We start from the raw sequence: 20,232 nt of genomic DNA on the forward strand, positions 1-20,232 counted from the left end.
CGCGCCATAGACTACAAAAGGCGAAGAGCCAACAAATTTGAAATCTATTTCACAGAATCACAGAACGGTCAGAGCTGGAAGGGACCTTTGGGGATCATCTAGTCCAACCCCCCCTGCCAAGGCAGGCTCAAATTTCCAGATTCTGATTTCAGATTTTGGAGTTCTATTTGGTTTCCCCCTTCTAACAGAAAGGACCGTTTCAGTTTGTCTTATTACGAGGTATTCTACGTGCCACAAGACAGACATTTCAACTCAACGTTTAATCACACTGAAATACACAGTTGGGACATCACTGAACAGGAAACACGTTTAATGCTGCAGACCGAGTTAAGAGCCCCGGGGTCTGTTCTCCTGAGCCCCGGAACTACCCGCCAGCACGCCTGATGCCACACAGACATTTCAGAAAATATATATGAGATGGTTATTACTATTCCACAATTAAGTTAAAATTTTCTCCCTACTGTAAAGCTCACTTTCTTTAACCCTTAATATGCCGAAATCCCAAACAATTAGATTTAAAATTTTAGAAGACAGTATAAGAACGTTGACATCTAACAATTCCACCAGCACTTATGTTGTCAACATTTTTCTAGGTTTTCTACTCCTCACCTCTTTGAATCAAATAAACCTACAAATGCCAAATTATTTTGTTATTTCAAAGTCATTAGACAAAAGTATCTTCAGGTAAATAATTACGTGCATTTTTGTGACTAAAGATAAGTATGAAATAGTCTGTTCTTCCCTCATTTGTCCCCCCTTCCTGTGCTAGATCCTATGGAGTAGCTACCAGGCCAGCACCACACCAGGCTAACACGAACACACACCTGTAAAGGAAGAGATTACCCTTGTTCAAAGTTTAGCATATTACGATGTTCCGGGATACTTTACTGGCGTGTTTGCACTTGAATTTCTTGGAAATGATGCATTCCTTACAGAAAACATACACTGTAAAAGGACCAGCAACCTGCCTGTTCTCCCTTCCTGGGCTGGATCAGCTGGGAAAGCTGTTGGGAGGGGGATGCTGTGACACAGTAACTAGAGTCAAAAATAAAGCACGGGAGGGCGTAAAGCCAGAGCCGGGGTGCTGGGGCAGCCAAGGCCAGCGGGTCTGCGCAGGGACGAAGGGGAAGAGGCACAACAGCACGTGGGTCCGCAGCAGGGGAGAGAGCGGGGCGCTGGCTGTGCGGGGGCAAACCCTGCGGTTTGAGAGTCCCGGATACCACGTTACGCACTGCCAGCCTTCCCTGCAAAGAAACCTTTTTTGTGTTTTACATTTCCCTAGTATTGTGTACAGTTGTAACACACTGTCCAAAGGTAAAAACTCTTTAAACACAGTTAATCCCCATCAGTAAGTAGAAGTAACGCATCTGTCTGAGCAACACTTCTCACATGTGGCTTAAGATTTCCGGCAGTTCTTACAAAGCACAGCGACGTATATACATACATAGACACGCAAAACTTTGTTCACAAAGGAAAACCTGAAATGAGACACAACGGGGCCCAGTTAGCACCCTAAGATAGGTATTTCCCGTGTTCCCAGCCCAGGAGAGACGGCAACAGAGGAAGCAGCAGCCTCGGCCAGTCTCCCGCTGCCCCGAGCCTGCTCTGCCCCAGCTCCTCCGCAGCCGAGTTTCACGAGGGTGTTCAGAGGCAGAGTCTGAGGCACACACAAACTGCATTTCTGACTCACAGCAATCACCTGGACTCTTAAAAGACATCCCTCAAAGCTCTTAACTGTACATCACAAATGTACTTTACAGAAACTTGAAAAATTTTTGCATACTCTGAAACCTAGAGACATAAAAATTTGTTGTAATGTCATGCTTGTCTTTTAATTTGCATTCATAGAGGTATTCTCCTTTTGCGTATCAATGGAACAGTAAGGCCCTTGCAGAACAAGGCTCAACTCACTTTAACCTGGCGCTATACACCTTTTGAGGTTTTCCATACATACTTAACACACAGCAATAAACTGCCAAAGTCTGCCCAATCTAGTCGCCCCCTGCGGCCACAGTGCAGTCACTGGGTGGGCATTTCACACCAGGCGGGACAGAATTCCCGCTTACAGCCGCATCCACCTGCCGCTGCTCTGTCTCAGCTTCCGCCAGTTTTCCCAGCTTTCTCTGCTCCACTGCTTTTGGGAAACAGCTGCCCCGGACACCACGGAAACCAACCCAGGGCTCCACCCCAAATTCGCTTGTATTTAGTAGAGTGAAATCTATTAACTGACTTTCCTTTTTCCTGTTTTAGGTAAGGATCCACAGGACAGCTTCCAAATTTCACCTGAAGACTATGAATAAAGAACTAGAGAAACCGGAATTCCTGTTTCTTTCTTGTTGCACTTTCCAACTTCAACCGCACAGTACAAGGCACTCGGTACTTGTGTTTCAGGCACCTCACTCACTACTAGATACTCAAGTGTAAACACGGACATAAAAGAGAACTGGATTTGCAGAATCATTTGTTGCTCATGGACAGAACAAATTTCCCGTTTTTGCAACCCTTAAAACATGTTTCATTTTGGAAAGTTTAACAGAATCTTTTGCTAGAAAATCTTTGGTGTAGAAACGATGCACCACGTAACTCACTTCAGTAACTCAGTGAGAAAACAGTGATTTACTGGAAACGTATTTATCTAAAGTTTTAAAAAGGAAACTTATATACATGACATTGATAAACTAAGAGTTTTAAAAGCTAACTTGTAAAAGCTTTTGCAGAGACATCTCCCCCGTGAGTTGCAAAGTTTACTAAAATTCAAGAGGTATACCGCTAGTAAGCGCTGGATTTAAAACGGAACCAAGGCACCCCCCCGGGCAGTGCTGGGAAATGGAAGCCGACGTGTTTCACAGCGCCCGACTGAGAGCGAAACACGAGCCACTTCCAGCTACGCCTTGCAGAGGTGTAGCACACACTCAGAGGAAGCACACAGGTTTTGTCTCCCCCCTTTAAAAGGCCTGTATCATCTGTTCCAATTAACTGCTAATAACTCTCTGCTCATTGTTTACAACGTCAGCTTCCCGTCTCCTGCTTTCCCTCAGTTAAACAAACTGCAAATATGACCCCAAATTGTAGGTTGGCTGGTTCTCCTAGCACCTGTTTGCATGTTTTTAAACAACACAGTCACCTTAAAAAGACATTTTAAAGGAATTGGTTCTCTGCGTTAATTCTTGCTATAGAATATAGAAGTGGCAAGCGCTGGAGAAAGCGTCAAACAGGCTGAGATATTATTGATGCATACGAATGTTTCAGTCTTACGAAAGAGAAGCAGCATTTCACATACTGAACTCAGCGCATTTGAAGAGTTCCAGAATCACAATGGTTTACCTACAGACACATGTATGCTTTGATTATTTTTTTTTTTTGAATAATTTTCTAGGACTTTGTAGCCAAATGCCTTTAGGAATACGTATTGTACACATTGAAAACAAACAACACTCGCTTTATAGATGCACAAAACAAAGACAAAAAGCCTTAGCTGCACAAGTGTACGTACGCACCCAAACTTAAAACATTTTTTGCTCTTTCAATACAAGTGGGAAAGCAAATTAAAAATGGGCAAACAACTCACAAGAAATTGCTGCCTGAAATACATGGACCTTCCTGTCACGGCCTTATGAAGCTGAAATTATCCAACATGCAAAAAGCACTGTTAATTTTGATCATAAAGAAATTAAAAGCGTTATAACCATGCTAGAAACTGCGGTTATTGAAAAATGGATGCAAGAAGAGCTAGATCTGTATTCTGAAAGTTGAGCATCATGCTAGGGATGTTTTATCCTAAAAAAGCACGTCCAACACATGCTACTTAGGAGAAGCATTTGGCTCAAAAACACAGAGCAAAGCCAAGAAATAACCAAACTGAACGTATCTGCACTACAGGTATTGCCCTCTCAACCCACTGCCGTTCATGCCTCTCCCCGTCTCTCTCGCACTGGTTAGTTGACCTCCGGCATGCACAAGAGTTGGTGAGGAGCTGCCCCTCCTACTCTACCTAATTTTGCTCAGCTGATTCCTGGCCCTGGACAATGGCTGCAGTGCGATGAACTCGTCACTTAAAGCAACTCTGTTGGAGTACATCTACAATCGGACAGAGAAGGGATGGAACACACATGTCAGTAAGTAGCAGCAGTAATTTTCTAAGAGAAAGACACAGGACAAGACATTGTTATTTAAGTGGAATACACATCATATACAGAACACAAGCCTGGGACCTCCAGGACAGCCAGTTACTGTTTGGTAGGACCACTCTTAAGCGTACCTTAGCTTTCATACTGAGAAAAAAGTCCCACACGCTTTCACCTCTATACTTTACCTGACAGCTTGATTCAGGATTACCTTCTCCCCTCAACAATGCCGTGATTTGTATTTACCCAAAGATCTGTATTTTGATTCAGATCTACCTTACCCTCCACTTCCCCCTACATGATTCTGTAACAGATCTACAGTCAGAAATTACCCAGAAGCTACTTCAGGGCAACAGACCCGAGTCAAATATAATATAATAACGTCTTTAAGGCCAGCAAAAAAAACCAACTTGGAACACAGAAAAAAAAAATTGCATACGTGCACCCTAAGTGCATTAAGGAAGGTAAAGTTAGCCAAATTTACCCCTCTCAAAGTCAACTCATGTTTGCCTGTCGAATTTTTAATACACTGACTTCCCAAAACAGAACAGATTATTTTTTTAAAGTTGTTGTGATAGAACAGTACTTACATTTAAAAGTTTATCTTTAGCAGAATTTCTCACGTGTTGCGCTCTCATACCAGTTAAATTTCTTTGCTCTCTTATGAATAACTTCGCTACACTTAACATCTAACAGATTGACTGTTGATGCTACGACCTTATACTAAATAAAAGATATAAAATCAAGTTCCTTATATACGGAGTAAGGCAGATGCCTACAGATACAGTGAATTCTGAGCACCAAGTTGGGTAACTCACACAACTAGTCTGGCTCTTAGTTTCTGAACAATTAAAACAACAGGGTAAGCATTTTCAGTTGAGAAACCTGTGTTCTGCTCATTGCTCCTGGGAACGGTTTAGAGTTTAAGTGATGGCAGACAGAAACAAATAACTGAAAGAGCTGTGATTTTAAAATCAGTGACTAGTTCATGTAACACTTTACCTTCTCCTGATAAAAACTTAGTAACTGTAAACTAAACTTTTTCTTTCCCCCAATATGCAAATATACTTAGTCCTACAATTAAAAATGAATAATTAAAAATATTCAGTTATACAGGGGGTGCACCTACACTATGAAAAACACATTTAAAAGGGCAATACACAAAGTTCCATAGTCACCCTTTCGACGACTTCCACAGAGAATTCCTTAGTGTTTAGGACAGAGATATTTTTCAAATTCATTCTGTCCGAAATTCAAAGTCCTTTGAAACGGAAAGAAAAATATTTACTAGAATTTTTAAACAGAGGTAATGAGGTGGCAGAAGCATTCTGTCACTCCTCGACAATAAGTGTGCCACGTTGGTCATCCGTTCATCTTCACTTACGTCTACTGCTGCCCGACAAGAAGAGCTGCTGGAGTTCAGCGGGGCCAACTGTCCCACGGAACGTCAGAGCGGGGGAATTCCCAACAGAGTAAACCTCAGGAAAGGAACACCCAGGTGCCTCTTTCCGCAAATACGTTTGTAACTGTGATTTCACTATCAGACACAGAGAACCACTGAACGGCTGCTGAAGCATTTCTGGTCAAATCAGGTTTTAGATACCTCGACTTCGCAATATCAGGAATTAAGTATTTTCAGAAAAAGGCAGTATTTTGGCAAACATCGATCCTAATGCTGACACTGTCAAATGACAAAGTAGAATGGGAATAAGGAAAAAAAAAGGTGACTATTAGAGATGCAGAAAGCAAAATCCTCATGGCTATGAACCAAGCTATAGCCACAGGAAAGGGTTAAATATTCATTAAGATTCTTCCTTAAAAATAAGAAGCCCAACTGTGTCCTTGATAACACAACTGTAATGGAAGCAAACGGAACCTGGAGATTCTTTAAAATTGATTCAGAAAGCAAGAAAATGCAACAAGAAGTATCCAGATAAAGCTAGGGAAAAACGATGCGGGCCTTTTGGTTTTTAATTCAAGCACTTTAGGAAGACAAGAAACCTCAAGAAGCAGACTGATACACTGCCAGACACAGCTGATGGACAGGAAGGAAGGAAAGGGAAATGTTCAATAAATATGGGCACAATGAAAGATAAATAAGTATAATGACCCATAGAATTTTTCCTAAATCAAGACTCTAATCCAAAAAGTGCAGTACCATGCAATCAAGAGTCCTATCAGGTCTAGTGGAACAGTTTTCTGAGAGCTCGTGGTTATTTACCTTGGCTTTTAGCTACTAAATTCCAAGACCGGACAAAGCAGATAGTATTCCAGTTTTGAAAAGGGACAAATGGGGTATTTTGGCGAGCAACAGGTTTGTCAGCATGTTGATCCTAGGCAAATTAAGAGAATGTCTCACATGGATTTTTCTTAACACAGAAATTAGAAGGGTAATATGACTCAAGTAAATCAACAGGCACTTCCATCAAAGTAATCACAAGGTTAGATGCTGAAGGTAGCAGTACTGCTGTAACGCAGTTGAGAGTTCCGTGTGGCACATAGCTCAGCGTAATTTGGATTAAGCAAACCAATCTGACACACAAACACACGTTCCAGAACAGAACCGTATGTGGGCTATCTTTCTTCTTCATTCACCTTCACAGTTTGTTTGGCCCTATGCTATTTGACCTCTCATCAATGCCCTGGAGGAAAGCAACATAGTCACTTGCAGATGAGACAAAGATGCAGAGGATAACACGTTATTTTGTAAACGGAACCAGCTGGGGGATTCATTATTCCCATACTTGGCACGGATGTATGCTGTGCTGGAATACTGTGTCCACTGGTGAAATCCAAAATTCAAGATGAGGATGAGGAATAGTGACAATTACAGGAGAAACAGAAGAAGGATGAAAAGACTGGAAGATAACCTTTTTGACAAAAGATGCAAGTCCAAGCTACTTCTCAGTGATAAAATTAACTCGATCACAAACCTAACCATGAATAAAACAAAAACCTGTTAATAGAAGGCTTTTCAGTTCAGCAGGAAAAAAAAAAGAAGATGCTGAAAACTGAGAGCACGTACAGTAACTATTAGAACAATGGGTCAGGATGACTTCTCCGTAACTGTCACTGAAGAGGGGAAAACACTCAAACACAGATGAGATACCTACCTAACAGAGCCTAATTTCAACAGAATCACTTCAAGGACTTTTTGTAGCCTGTGTCAGGCAAAAGGGAGATTCTATTATCAGAGCATATCTTTAGACCTCTTCTCCGAATTTGTGAAAATGCCACATGGGTAATTATCTTGAATCACATAATCAATGATCAAATCACATGCCATGTGATATGATCAAGATTAAAAAAAAATACTAATTAAAACAAGTCCTACTAAAGTAATTTTTAAAATTAGCGTTTTCATCACATTTTAAGAATTATTCAGTGCCAATTACAGTTGAAGAGAGACCTTCTAATACCTAGACAAAAATGAGAGTAAGTTGCCATCTTTAAAGCAGTATAAAATGTGTAATATGATCCTCTCGTATGGTTGCAAACTGAGATGCAAAAGACGGAGTGACCCCTTTATAAATTATTCTGCTATTGTTAATACCAATTACTTAAACATAAATGTTAAAATGTTATTTCCATGTAAAATGGTGTCCTTGTTTTTGTAATTTTAAATTAACAATTATCTTTTGAAATGAGAACACTTTTTTTTTTGCATTAAGCATGACAGCAATATAAGAGGATAATTAAATATCCCAGGAAGGTAATTAGTCTACAAGACAGACTTTAACAAACGTTATTCTTTTAACTGTTGATCAAGTTGGAGACAAAAGCAGAACGTTACCTGAGCTTTTTCGGTACTCGTTGGTTGTAGGTGTCTGTACAGCACTTTCTTCACAACATCAAGAAACAAACAAGCAACTACTATGAGGATTATGGCAAACCAAGCAGAACCACTTGACAACAGTTGAACAAATACAAAGTACATGTCCTGGGTATGTAAAAATGGCCTGAAAAGTTAAAAGAAGTGGCAATTACTAAAAGGACCTTCTAGAAACTGACGTACAGCACAGGCAGGCTCAAGTGTATCCGTACGTTACAGCAAGGAACAAGCCCCTGGGGATGCAGAGTTACCCTGCGGGTGTCCACGCAGGAGCCCAGGGATTTGTTGGGCCTGACCTGCAAAGAAACCCTGGGGGAGGAGGGTACCAAACTTCAGAGGGAAACCTTCTAGTTTAGTTTTAAATGGTGTTGCAGGAAATCAATCACCGTTCCTATCCCTCCAAACCCCCCAAGTACAAGCAAAAATACATCACATCACTGATTCAAACCCCAGCATCTTCATTTCTAGTGCAAACATTTACTTATTACGTAGCACCTTTGGGAATCTATCTACTTTTTAAAAACAAAAACACCTTTGTAGTCCCAGGCTGGCAGAGACAAGCAATTCCAGTCCCTGAGCACAGGGCAGCCTGGCAGCACCGCTCAAGTTTCTGAAAGAATCACCAGAAGCAAGTGACCGCTCTAGGTTTGAAAGCTATTTGCTGACACCTGTCACAAAATTCAGAGCAACATGGTAGAATATAATACTTCACCGTTTCTCCATAACTTCACTTATTATAAAGGAGAGGAAAATAATAATAATAAAATATAATAATAATAATAAAAATATAATAATAATAATAATAAAGAACCACTCACCAGATAATTCCCCCATAAAACAAGGAGAATATGAAATAAAATACAATGGATCCCCAAGTAACAAAATGGTTTATCCATGTCCAGAAGTGAGTTTCTAGTGCCATCTAAAACAAAGATAATGTCAAGGACCTTCCTTTCTCCCCCCACTTCACAGAAAACGATAAATCCTGGTTCTGAACGTACTTAGGAACATTCAGCTCAAACACTAAATAAATATGGTTGTAACATGCAAGAACTACAAAGAAAAATTTTAACCATAATTGAAATCAAACATAAAAATCACTTATCTGGAATCCTCAAGAATCGTAGAATGGTTCAAGTTGGAAGGGACCTTAAAGGTCATCTAGTTCCAACCCCCAATCAATTACTTCCGTATAATTTTTGTATCAATTTTAAATTATTGCTCTATTACATATTTGCCTATATACCCAAACACAGAGAGTAATTAGTATATCATCATACCTTCATCGTAACAGTTATAACCATAACGGTGAAGACCAAAGTACCGAATGTCCAGTTTCCAAACATCTATGAAAATGGCAAGGCAAAAATCATGGAAGAAAAAAGAAAAAACTCAGTTAAGAGCATTCCTGGTAAGTCAGATTCTTCTCAAGTCTGCTACGCTAATGAAACAAGTCTGTGGACATAAGCTTGTGACAACTCATCATTGTGAAAAAGCAAGGACAGAACACAAACTACTAGAAACAAAAAATACAGCTTCTAAGAGCAAAATTAACAAACCACAAGTCATCTTTCTTCTTGGTTCAAAACAAATCACCACAAAGGCTACATGACATATGAAGAAAGTCCAAAACAGTAATATGAAGCAATAGGAAAATGAAGATACCAATTGGATTCATTAAGTATAAGCATCCAATAGAAAGCAGATATTGGGCGGAAGGGATTCATGTTAACACAAGTGCAAAACACTGAGTTTAAACATTTCCAGATCATTTTCAACATGCAGCATCACCTGAAAGTTCTTTTTTACCCCAAGCACAATTTTACAATTCAAAAATAATGGTGCCATCGTATTTTTCAAAGAAAATTCTAAGGAAAAGACACTTTGTTTCAAGGCTAGTGAACACAAAATTAAGCTTCAATTCTAAAACGCTGTATCTGTCACTTTGGCGTTCTCTTGCCTGTGTAAATTACACTATCAAAACTCTGAACAAGTTCTACAACAGTAAGATCTCAGCTCTGATAACCAAGCAGGGATGCCGATTCACCATCTCTCTACAGACATGCTGCTCGGACACTCGCTGCCGTCCCACAGCGGGGGCCGAGGACATCGCTGGCTCGGACCCATTTTAGCCACTGACACACTGAACAGCGACCAGACCCTCGGCTCGAACTCCGGGAGCCGGAGCAGGGCACCACATGCAGCCAGGCAATCCAGTCATCCCAGCGTGACCTGTGGGTGCAGCGGAGGCAGGGGACGGGATTCGCAGCGTTGTAGTCCTTGTTACAGAGCTCCGACCAAGAGCCCAACAGCCTGACGGCAGACCCCACCACTGCTCTTCTCATTTTACACAAGGTACAAAATTGAGGCAGCCATCAGTCTGGATTTACTGATAATTTTACAGATCTTTGTTATAACTCATCTTCTGAAGCCTTCTATTTACTTTTCACGCCAATAGCAATGTTCAACAAGCAACGCGCTTGCTGTTCACTGCTGCCATAACCAATCATCTTAAAGTAAGCTGAGCCGGCTGCTCCCGAGCGCCCTGTGAAAGAAAGTGTCTTTGCTAACACCGCTCTCAGTGCTCAGAGTTAGAATGCAAAACCTCACCGGGTTCTTGCCACCATTTTATTTTTGAACACATTTACACACGGGATGCTGCATCCTTTAATCCTGGGAAGTAACAGATACAATATTTTGTATCTCCTCCTCTTCTAAACTCTTACCATTTGCCTGTTAGGTTTCAATATCTGACGACATGCACAGCGTGAAAAAGGGGGGGAAAAAGAAAATAGAACTAAAAGATCAAGTCGTTGCACAATGTGTAGAGGTAACCTAACAAACCACCAGCATGAACAAATTATTTAGTGTCTTCTGTTCTGCTTTGCTCCCGACAGAGCGCTTGGCCTGACAGTGTGAGCCTGGCACTGACACCACCCTGCGTCACCCCCCAAAGCCCACGCTTCTCCAGGGCTGCTCGCAAGACAGCTCTTCAGCAGTTCCTCTTGCCCTCAGCTTTGGCTTTTGCAGGCACACATTAAATACTGCGACACACACAGATGTTTTACTGCAACACAGAGTTCTGCCAGTCCCAACACCCATCTTTTAGCAGACACAGAGGCAGAGAGTAACTCCAAATAAATTCTAAGACCCCTTTTTTTTTTTTTTAAAGTCACATCACAGGCAACACAAGAAGCCAAAGGGCATCTGAAAGCTTTATTTCTAGTACGCTTAGTCACTAAGTATTTTTAAAAATCTTGAGGTTAACTTATACAAGAAACCATTAAAAGAACCTTCTCCATAAAGTCTACGTTGGCACCCTGACTTACCCAATATAATCTGTTCCCCAAACTAAACATTTGTTACTAGAGACAATGAAAAAAAGTCCGTTCCTGCTTTGCGGACATTCACTAAGCAATTTTGAAGCGAGGTGCTTTGATGCCTGAGACGCACAGAAGCCCACTGGTTCATAGTGTGACAGTACTTCACTGGAGGAGCACTGAAGGCCCTTTGCCAATTCACAAGAACGTCAAAGCCACGCAGCTTGGAACAAACGGCAAGAGAGGACACACTCAGACCTCAGTTGTAAGGGACATTTCAACCTGAAGCACGACTATTTTAACCTCCTTATCAACCACCTCATGATGAAACGGGTACTCCAGTTAGCTGCACCGCTCCCCCCTCGGCAGGGACACTAACCCACCGCTTCACACGCTCTCACCTTCGGCACTCGAGACAATTCTGGCCATCGTACATCATTATACAGAAACCCTTTTTTTGCCTCAAGCTCCTGAGCTCGTGCCCATTCCTTATCACCAGGGGAGCCCAGCAAATACAGCATGATGCTGGCTTCGTACCTCCTGCCATCGCTTGCGACATGGCAAGGGCCTCCAGGAGAACCAGTGAGCGCTTCATGGCAGCGGCACGCATGGCGTGAGGCGAGAGGCAGTTTTGCTACCCGTAACAGTTTTACGGGAGAAAAATAAGCACCTAACTGTTCTACATTGGGTTAACTAATTCAGAACTGGGGACAATGAGGAAGCAGGCTTGTAATGGTTTCACCCAAGCTTTGGAGTTTTTTGTACAGGATTTTTCCTGAGAACTTTAACATCTTTAAAACAGAAAGTGTCAAATTAGTATTTGATGATTTCACTAAGTTACTGTCTTAAAAACATTTATTGAATAAAAAGTATAATTTAAAAGCAGCTTGCACCACTTAATTTTTAAAAATTCTGAGTAATTAAAATAATACATTTTCAGAAGAAGCTTTAAGACTTTTGGCAACTTCCAGATTTAAGCCAAATATTATAACAGATGCTAAAGAGAAGCCATCATTTGACACCGCAATTAGGTCCAACTCTAAATGAGTTTTGAATTCTCACTATAAATTCTCATTTACTAAAGTTATGACACATGATTTTGACAAAACTAGTATACAAAATAAAGTTTAAGACAGTCATAATACATTTATTATCTTGAGAGATATGTTCGTCATGAACACACACTGTCTGACAACATGCCTTACAGCTTCCACACTAAGAAATGTTACCCTTGAGAGGACACACGAAGAGTGGTAAAGCATCTTTGGTAATTACACAGTTCATAAAAAAAAAAGAAAAGAAAAATCTTAGATTTTTCTGACACAAGAGGATTTTTCAAAAAAACATTAAGAAACAGCACCAAAAATACAGTGACAGAATAATTCTTATGATGTTGTACCTGGCCATTTCCCAGCAGAGAAGTGTCTTCTCCCATTAGAAGATACGAGCCATAAAAGAAAACAAATGCATGAAAGAAGCCCAAGATGGTCCAGTAAAGAAATGGTTTAAACCCCAGATGGGCATTTTTACTGATGTCTCTGCAGGAAAAAAAAAAACAGATTTGGGATTTCAGATTGTCTTTATATAACCCATCAGCTATTCACATTGCATGACTGCTACTGCTTTGAATAAATGTAACTTTCAACTGCAGCAAGATACATTTAACAAATGCTGACATATGAAAAAAATACATAAATCATGGGCAAAAAAGGAACTCTGAGTTCTCATGATTTGCCTCTGCTTTATGCAGGGATCACCAATGGCAAAGGGTCTCTAATGGGTCAAATTCAAAATGGCACAAATTAGAATTCTTCTCCCTGGAGGTGGAATTGCAAGAGTAAGTAAAAGCCAGATCTCCTGACCCTTGCCCCTTCCTCTGCTTGAAAGACATTTAGGAAAAGAGAAACATCTAAGAGACATCTCTTTTACAAAAATACATACTTTTTTTTTACTCCAAAAAGCAGTATGCAGTGCAACATGCTACCACTGGGAGGACATCTAATTCTATAGGAATTCACTTCCTCTCTTAGTAAAGCATTTTTTGTGGTGATTCCCCTAGTCACAGCCTCCTAGTTCTTCACGTGCGTGTCAGAGATTCTCACCTCCTACATGTGATGCAGGAGAAGGCTGCCAATCGCTTGAACTGACCAAGTGCTCAGTTCTCTTCTAGTCTTAACATGACTGACATAAAAAGATGCTTCTCTTAAAATACCCATGTTAATTAACTTTCAGGATGTAAACTGCGTAGCTGCAGTTCTTCCTCAACAAGACGATTACTAAAAATCGCATAAATTACAGATAAAAATACTGTAGGAACGCATAATAGCAAGTTCAGACTTCTCAGGTGCCACTGTTGTTCTAAATTCTGTGCTACTGTGACAATAACTTCAGGCATACGTACCGATAAAGCACGGGTTTACTCTGTAATACATGCGGATGCACATGCTGTTCAAAAAGACTGTATATGAGGACAGGCAAGGAAGTGAAACAAATATTGTACAAAGTCAGGTATACACTGTCATACAGCGTCTGAAAACGGAAAGAAGAATTACTTTGACTCTTGTAAGAAAAAAAATTATATTTATTAAAATTTATTAGCACACTAATAAATGAGCAACAATTATTAATTACATTAATTTACTAGTTAGATAACAAGCTATACTCACATACCCATCTAGGTAACATCAAGCTACCAAATATAGAAAATGAAGCTGGATATTTAAGTGCAAAACCTGTGCTGCTCCTGTGTAGTTCATTCCCTTTTTTGTAGTTATTTACCCTGTTTCATACATATTTACCAAGATGCAAGGCATCCAATACTTACTTGTTGTGAAAACAAACAGAAGAACTGATATAAAAATTGTGGTGTAATAAAGCACACATTCTGAAAAAAGAAAAGCAAAGGCAATAGTTAATCCTCGGTACACGCTTCACAACCCTAACAGAAATTGCCAACTCTTACAAGCCGTAAGGGAGAGCATAAAGCATTTCAGGATTTTCCTTGGCAAAGTGAAGCCACACGCTTCGCTTGAGAACACGTTCTGTTTGTCCTTTAGGACAACGAAGCTGAAAAACAAACTTAATTATGTGTGCTTGATGAACACATCTCATTATGGGAGTACAAGTAGTATTAAAGGAGGAGAAATCCATCCATTTCCCCTTCAGTTTCTTTTTTTAAGAGTTTCTTTGCAAAATAGTTTCCATATTTCATTCAGGAAAGCCTGGGCCCTGCTGATGTGGGCTTTTTGCGTGGGAGCAGACAAAAACAAACGCCCAACCTAAGAGCATGCCGTTATCTTGAAACAAGAGCGACCAATAGAAGATAAAAAGTGGCTCGGTGGCCAGCGCTAGAATCTCAGATAAACTCCAGGTAAAACAGTGGATTTTGACTTCTTATCAAAAGTGATGACTGAGTTTAAAAAGAAAAAAAAAAAAAAGAGAGGAAGAAAAAGAAAAGATGATGTTAGTATTTCAAACACCCCAGCCCAGGACTGAGCTCCCAGGCCTGTTTCCCACCCCTCCTCCTGGCGTTTCGCTTCAGCTCAGCCCGCTCTCCCCCTCTGCAGGCCCTTCACTCCCTCAACTGCTACCTGCGCTCTCTTTTCCTTTTAAGAAAGATGAATGAATTTGGTTAATATCAGATCCATAAACAAAAAAGGTTATACTCTTACATCAAAGCATGTGATTTCAAGCTGCTAATGCTTCTTTCAGAAAGCAAACGTGTCTGCCCCTCGGCCTAGGCAAACTCATAGCGGGATTTAAAACCCATTTCCAGGTGGAAATACTACACAGTGTCACAGTTAAACTACTGCGTTTAGTCGTAAAATAGCAAAAAAGCCCAGAAAACCTGTTTGAGCAGAGATATTTAACCTGCTCCCAACAAAAACGTTAGATCTCAAATAAATTTCTTGCCGGGAAGAAGCCACACATTTTTCTGCGAACTTGAAGACTTACCTTATAAAAAAAGTACTGTACAAGGGTTGCTATTCTAATATAGTAAAAGTGCCCATGAACAAAAAGCAATTTGGAGAGGAATTTAAACCGTGCTATTGCATAGTCACTGTTCCTTACAGCCTGTCTTCCTTCCTTGCCCATGATTCCTGTAATATTTGGGAAACAAAACAGAAAACAGGTTAAACATTATAAAAATTGAAGTTTAAAAAAAAAAAAACAAACCCCAAAAACATACACCTGAAGCTACAGTTCTGTTTTCCTGCACCTCAACATTGTAAAGTCTTCAGCAACTTTCAGTTCCAATTGAAGGCATCATTCCTGACACTTACAACTACGGGAAACTACTAATTTGATGCTGCTTCAACTAAGAAAGAAAAAAAAAACTAGAAAAAGGAAAAAGGACTATTTCTACAAGCTATTCTTGAGAAAAGGTTTATGGGAAGACACAGAAGTAATAACGCTCATAAAAAAACCAAAATTCCCAAACCCCAAACCATTATCAATCCATCATTAAATTATCAATTTACTTACTATGCTTTACTTCATAGAGTTCTCTCCTACAGTACTTTCTGGGAATAATACCTGACTTATACTCAACAGCAGCATAACGGAAATGCTGTTCTTACAATAGCCGTTTACTTACTCTGCTGGGCTGACAATGCTTGTCACAGCTGAACACAAATTCATTTCTAAAAACTAGTATTAAGATTAGGATAAGCATACACAGAGAACTCAAAGTGCTCTTTTACAGAAGAAAAGTGGCCCAGGATTCCTAAAACCAGACACTTAAAAGTGGTTGCTTTAAAAAAAAAAAAAAAGAAGAAGAAAAAAACAAGTCTAAAAGTCCCCTGTCACCCTCCACAGCAAAGACTTGTTAGTTTTTAACCAATGTACATGTGATGTCTAATATGCTACAGATTACAATAAAAACCTGGATGATTTTATTCTCAATAAGCTTCAGTTAGTTGACTAACTACCTGCAGAATCAAGCACAATTTGCTCTTGGCCTGTAAGCTTCTCAAGCAGGCCATACCCATGGTCTTCAAAACCACAGCCACACGATTTACATGATAAACATCGTAAACACCTTTTCCATCGCAAAGGCTGACAGACTGAATATCCTGATGTACCAGTACCTATGGAAGAACCTTCAGCATTTACTATTGGAACAAACACCATCCACCAAAGTCAGTGAAGGAAATACCAAAACGCTAGGTGATGGGTCCCAGCTCAGTTATAGCCGTGTTTTGGTCACGGCCAGCTACGAGAAAATAGCACGAACAGAGCAAAGTACCAAGCTTAGCTGAGAAGCAATAGCAGCCTCTCCAGAGATGTACTGAAAGCCTTCTCCTCAAAGACAAACCAGACAAACGGCATTTCTGCAGCCGTACAGACACGGTGCAAACAGCGGCAGTTTAGCACAGAGACAGGTTTGAAGGTCAAGTTTACACAGGAACTCAGAACCTGACAGCGTCTGAAGTCAGAGATATCCACTTCCAGTATCTGAAGCAGAGTAATTCTGAGATTCTAGTTACCGAGAATCTTTGCTGCTCTTAAGGCAGCATCAAGCAGGACCTCTGATTATCGGTAGACTACACAATAAACCTGACTTGTGAAAGCCAACAGCCTTAAATTTTAAATTTCACTAAAACTCTGCTACAACAGATGACTCAGATTAACGTCCTGTCATTCACAGGTGCAAAACCGTTAGAAGTTTATCTGTTTATTAACACTGCTCACGATCTAATCCTCTACTACAATTTGCATCTTATTTGCCTTTCTCTCTTCTGACAAAAGCGAGTTACCTATGCCAACGTGTGCTTCCTGTATCATGCTCACATCGTTAGCACCATCACCGATCGCTAATGTTATAGGTTTCTCTGGAGACGTTTTTAACAGTCGCACTACCTGGGGGGGAAAAAAAGGTAGAAATTTTTCAAATGAGACAGACAGTCTATCTACAAAACCATGCTTCTAAGTCCCGAGTATCTTAGGCAGCCTACCTGTAAATATAATTACTGCGTTTCGTGAACGTGCACGCTTGGGTAAAACATATCTTTGGCATATCACATCTGCACATTCACTGATCCTTTAGAAAAGCTGCTTGCTTTGAGGCACAAGCTTTATTTACATATTATGCCTGACTTGAACTTATTTTGCAGTTCACATTTAGATGTTCTTTCACAACTCTTAATTTGGTGCTTTATTATGCAAAACAGTCAAGTAGAAGTTGGAACTGAACATTTACTTAGGGAGTGATCCCGATTTAATGCCCTTTACCAGACATGCCCAGATTCTTCACATTTTCAATACTTTACAGCATAAGCAATGTGCCCCTGTGGCCGAGAAGGCCAGTGGTCTCCCGGGGTGCACTAAAAGGAGCGGCCAGCAGGTGGAGGGAGGTCATCCTCTGCCTTGCGGAGGCCACAGCTGGAGCGCTGTGTCCGGTTTTGGGCCCCCTGATTCAAGGAGAGGGAACTGCTGGAGAGAGTCCAGCAGAGGGCTAGGAAGATGCTGAGGGGCTGGAGCATCTCTGTGCTGAGGAAAGGCCGAGAGCCCTGGGGCTGTTCCGCTGGAGAAGAGCAGGCTGAGAGGGGATCTCATCGATGCTCAGCAAGAGCTAACGGGCGGGGGGCAAGAGGACGGGGCCAGACTCTTCTCAGTGGTGCCCGGGGACAGGACAAGGGGCAACCGGCACAAACTGGGACACGGGAAATTCCATCTCAACACGAGGAGGAACTTCTTTGCTGTGAGGGTGGCAGAGCCCTGGCACAGGCTGCCCAGAGAGGTGGGGGAGTCTCTGTCTCTGGAGCCATCCCAAACCCGCCTGGACGCGTTCCTGTGCCACCTGCTCCGGGTGACCCTGCTCTGGCCGGGGGTCAGACTGGGTGATCTCCAGAGGGTCCTTCCCACCCCGACAGTCTGTCATTCTGTGAAAGGTCATAGAGGAAACTTACTCAGCAGTACAAGTAGATTTAAAAGATTAATTTCCTTTGTTTTACTTGTCTGGACAGATGAACTGCCAATGGAAGGTTCTAATTCTGCTCCCTGCATTCCGTGCTGACCAACAAGTCACACAAAAGGTCAGGTGAGCAAACAAAGCAGTTTCAGAAACCCTTGTCTCCCCAAAGCACGGTAAAAACATCTAAAGACAGTCCTGATTGTACACACCCTTACCTTTGCTTTCTGAAGGGGTGCCATGCGACAGCACAACACTGCTGAACAGTTTTTGCAAACGTCCATGAACAGTTTTTCATGTTCCCTGAGTGCAAGAGAGAGGCTGGTCCCATCCACAACCAGGCCGTGCTGGATAACATGGTCTTCCTTTATTCTAGTCGGGGACAAAAATGTTGGCTTTGTATCGGTGTGACAGAAAAGTTTGTATTTTGTTATGAACAGTTGCCCAAACAATAAAGAAAGATGTCGTTAGCCTGTTAGACAGACTGCTTCTTCAAGTCTGTTAATATATTAATAAATAGATTTCTAAAAAGGCAACTTCATGTGTTTGGCACATACATTAAAGAGGTTGTCATAAAACTAGAAAAGAAAACTAAGCTGAGATCATCACTGAGCTAATGACGTCTCAGGCACGTTACCTCTTGGCTAGCTGCCTCAGCTGCTCTGCGCACGTGCTGTCTGACTTGTGCTGCACGAGCTCAAGGATGTTCATGGTTCTGTGAAAGTGTCCACACGATAAACTGACACTAACGGCCGTTTCGTGCTTATCTCCAGTGAGTACCCACACTTTGATACCGGCCAACCTGAGTGCTTCTATGGTTTCTTGGACTTTCTCCTGCAGCCTAAAAACAAGAAGAAAATCTTAAACAACCAAACACTTTACAAAAAAAAAAAAAAAAAAAAAAAAAGAACCCACTCTATAAGTCCATGTTACTCCTGTGACCCCACTGCCATGGTGATTTAAGACTGCATTGCCAATGGTACATACATTTTCAGAGAATCGCAGTCTGGCAGATGACATTCCATTACCAGTAACAGAACAAAGGCCTCGATGAAACAAAAACCGAACTTCAATGCTGCCAAGTGACCAGAACTTTGTAATAAGCACAACTTAATTTAAGTTAGGCACCACTGCTGTATTTGAGAAGCTTTAAAACAGTCCACCACAATTACCAGCCTCTGTGGTAAATGAAACGCTTTGAAGTGCTCCATCGGTACGCTCCGGTGTACAATACACCCTCTGACTTACAGAATGCTTCGTGAAGTAGCTATGGATAGAAGTTTCCCCAAGGAATTAGCCATTGCCCTAAATATTGACTGCAATTATTCTGTTTCACAAACGTTAAATCTCTCCTGATGAAGCACACTGTATGTCATCGTTATTAAGCCACAATCACTTGGTACAACATGTGCTTTGAATGCTGCCCACGCCAAAGAGCAGTAAACACACTAAACAGCACACAACTTTGGGTGGTGGTGGGAAAGGTTTTCATGGCACACCTCATATTTCAGTTATAAATCCTAAACTCGCTACGTTTTTGAGCGTAGTTAGCAGAAACTCCATTGCATACTTGTCTTCTACTCCTGTAGCCCCAAGTAATTCCAGATCCCTTTCTATGAAGTTGAACACATCTGCTAATCTCTCTTCCCGTTGCTGTAAGGCAGTCCTGGCCTCATGCAGGCGTTTGCCAACCTCTTGGTACTCCTCAGGCGTGAATCTTCTGTAGGCTACGCACAAAGTTCTTAGTCCTTTCTGTGAGAAAATAAAAGACTACATTCAGCGTAGACGAGATTCTGATCTAACAAGGTGTCACCTGGAATTTGTTCACGTCACAGAATTTGTACTGGAAGAATTTTCTTCTAGTCAGCCGGGCAAACATATACACTTACCAAGGCAAATTCATCCACATGTATCCTGGTTTTGTCTATTTCTCCACTCTTACTACGAGGAAGAATGGAAGATTCTGCTCCCTTTGTGAATAAGAGCTTTTCCCCTAAAAAGTAAAACAGAACAGAGGTTAAGAATACATTCTGTTTAAGAAGT

General features: G+C 41.1%; 1 protein-coding gene across 7 annotated transcripts in view; it reads right to left on the minus strand.

Annotated features, from left to right (window-relative positions):
* Nucleotides 1-20,232, minus strand: part of ATP11B (ATPase phospholipid transporting 11B (putative)) — a 63,503-nt gene that overhangs the window by 8,526 nt on the left and 34,745 nt on the right. For 4 of the 7 annotated variants that reach the window (XR_012587766.1, XM_074593239.1, XM_074593238.1 and 1 more), the window contains exons 17-28: nucleotides 20,079-20,182; nucleotides 19,760-19,941; nucleotides 18,827-19,030; nucleotides 18,408-18,561; nucleotides 17,036-17,138; nucleotides 15,231-15,376; nucleotides 14,101-14,160; nucleotides 13,678-13,805; nucleotides 12,676-12,814; nucleotides 9,237-9,302; nucleotides 8,775-8,878; nucleotides 7,918-8,083 (exon numbers count right to left, since the gene is read on the minus strand). Coding sequence is in view for 6 of the 7 variants with exons in the window: in XM_074593239.1 (XP_074449340.1) it covers nucleotides 7,918-8,083; nucleotides 8,775-8,878; nucleotides 9,237-9,302; nucleotides 12,676-12,814; nucleotides 13,678-13,805; nucleotides 14,101-14,160; nucleotides 15,231-15,376; nucleotides 17,036-17,138; nucleotides 18,408-18,561; nucleotides 18,827-19,030; nucleotides 19,760-19,941; nucleotides 20,079-20,182 (1,556 nt within the window). In the remaining variant the exon portion in view is untranslated. Of the gene's footprint in view, nucleotides 1-3,991; nucleotides 4,078-7,917; nucleotides 8,084-8,774; nucleotides 8,879-9,236; nucleotides 9,303-12,675; nucleotides 12,815-13,677; nucleotides 13,806-14,100; nucleotides 14,161-15,230; nucleotides 15,377-17,035; nucleotides 17,139-18,407; nucleotides 18,562-18,826; nucleotides 19,031-19,759; nucleotides 19,942-20,078; nucleotides 20,183-20,232 lie in introns of all 7 variants that reach the window. The other 3 variants (XM_074593241.1, XM_074593240.1, XM_074593243.1) reach the window with 1 other exon arrangement.

This window comes from Larus michahellis, chromosome 6 (assembly GCF_964199755.1).
Source record: "Larus michahellis chromosome 6, bLarMic1.1, whole genome shotgun sequence".
Taxonomy (NCBI): domain Eukaryota; kingdom Metazoa; phylum Chordata; class Aves; order Charadriiformes; family Laridae; genus Larus; species Larus michahellis.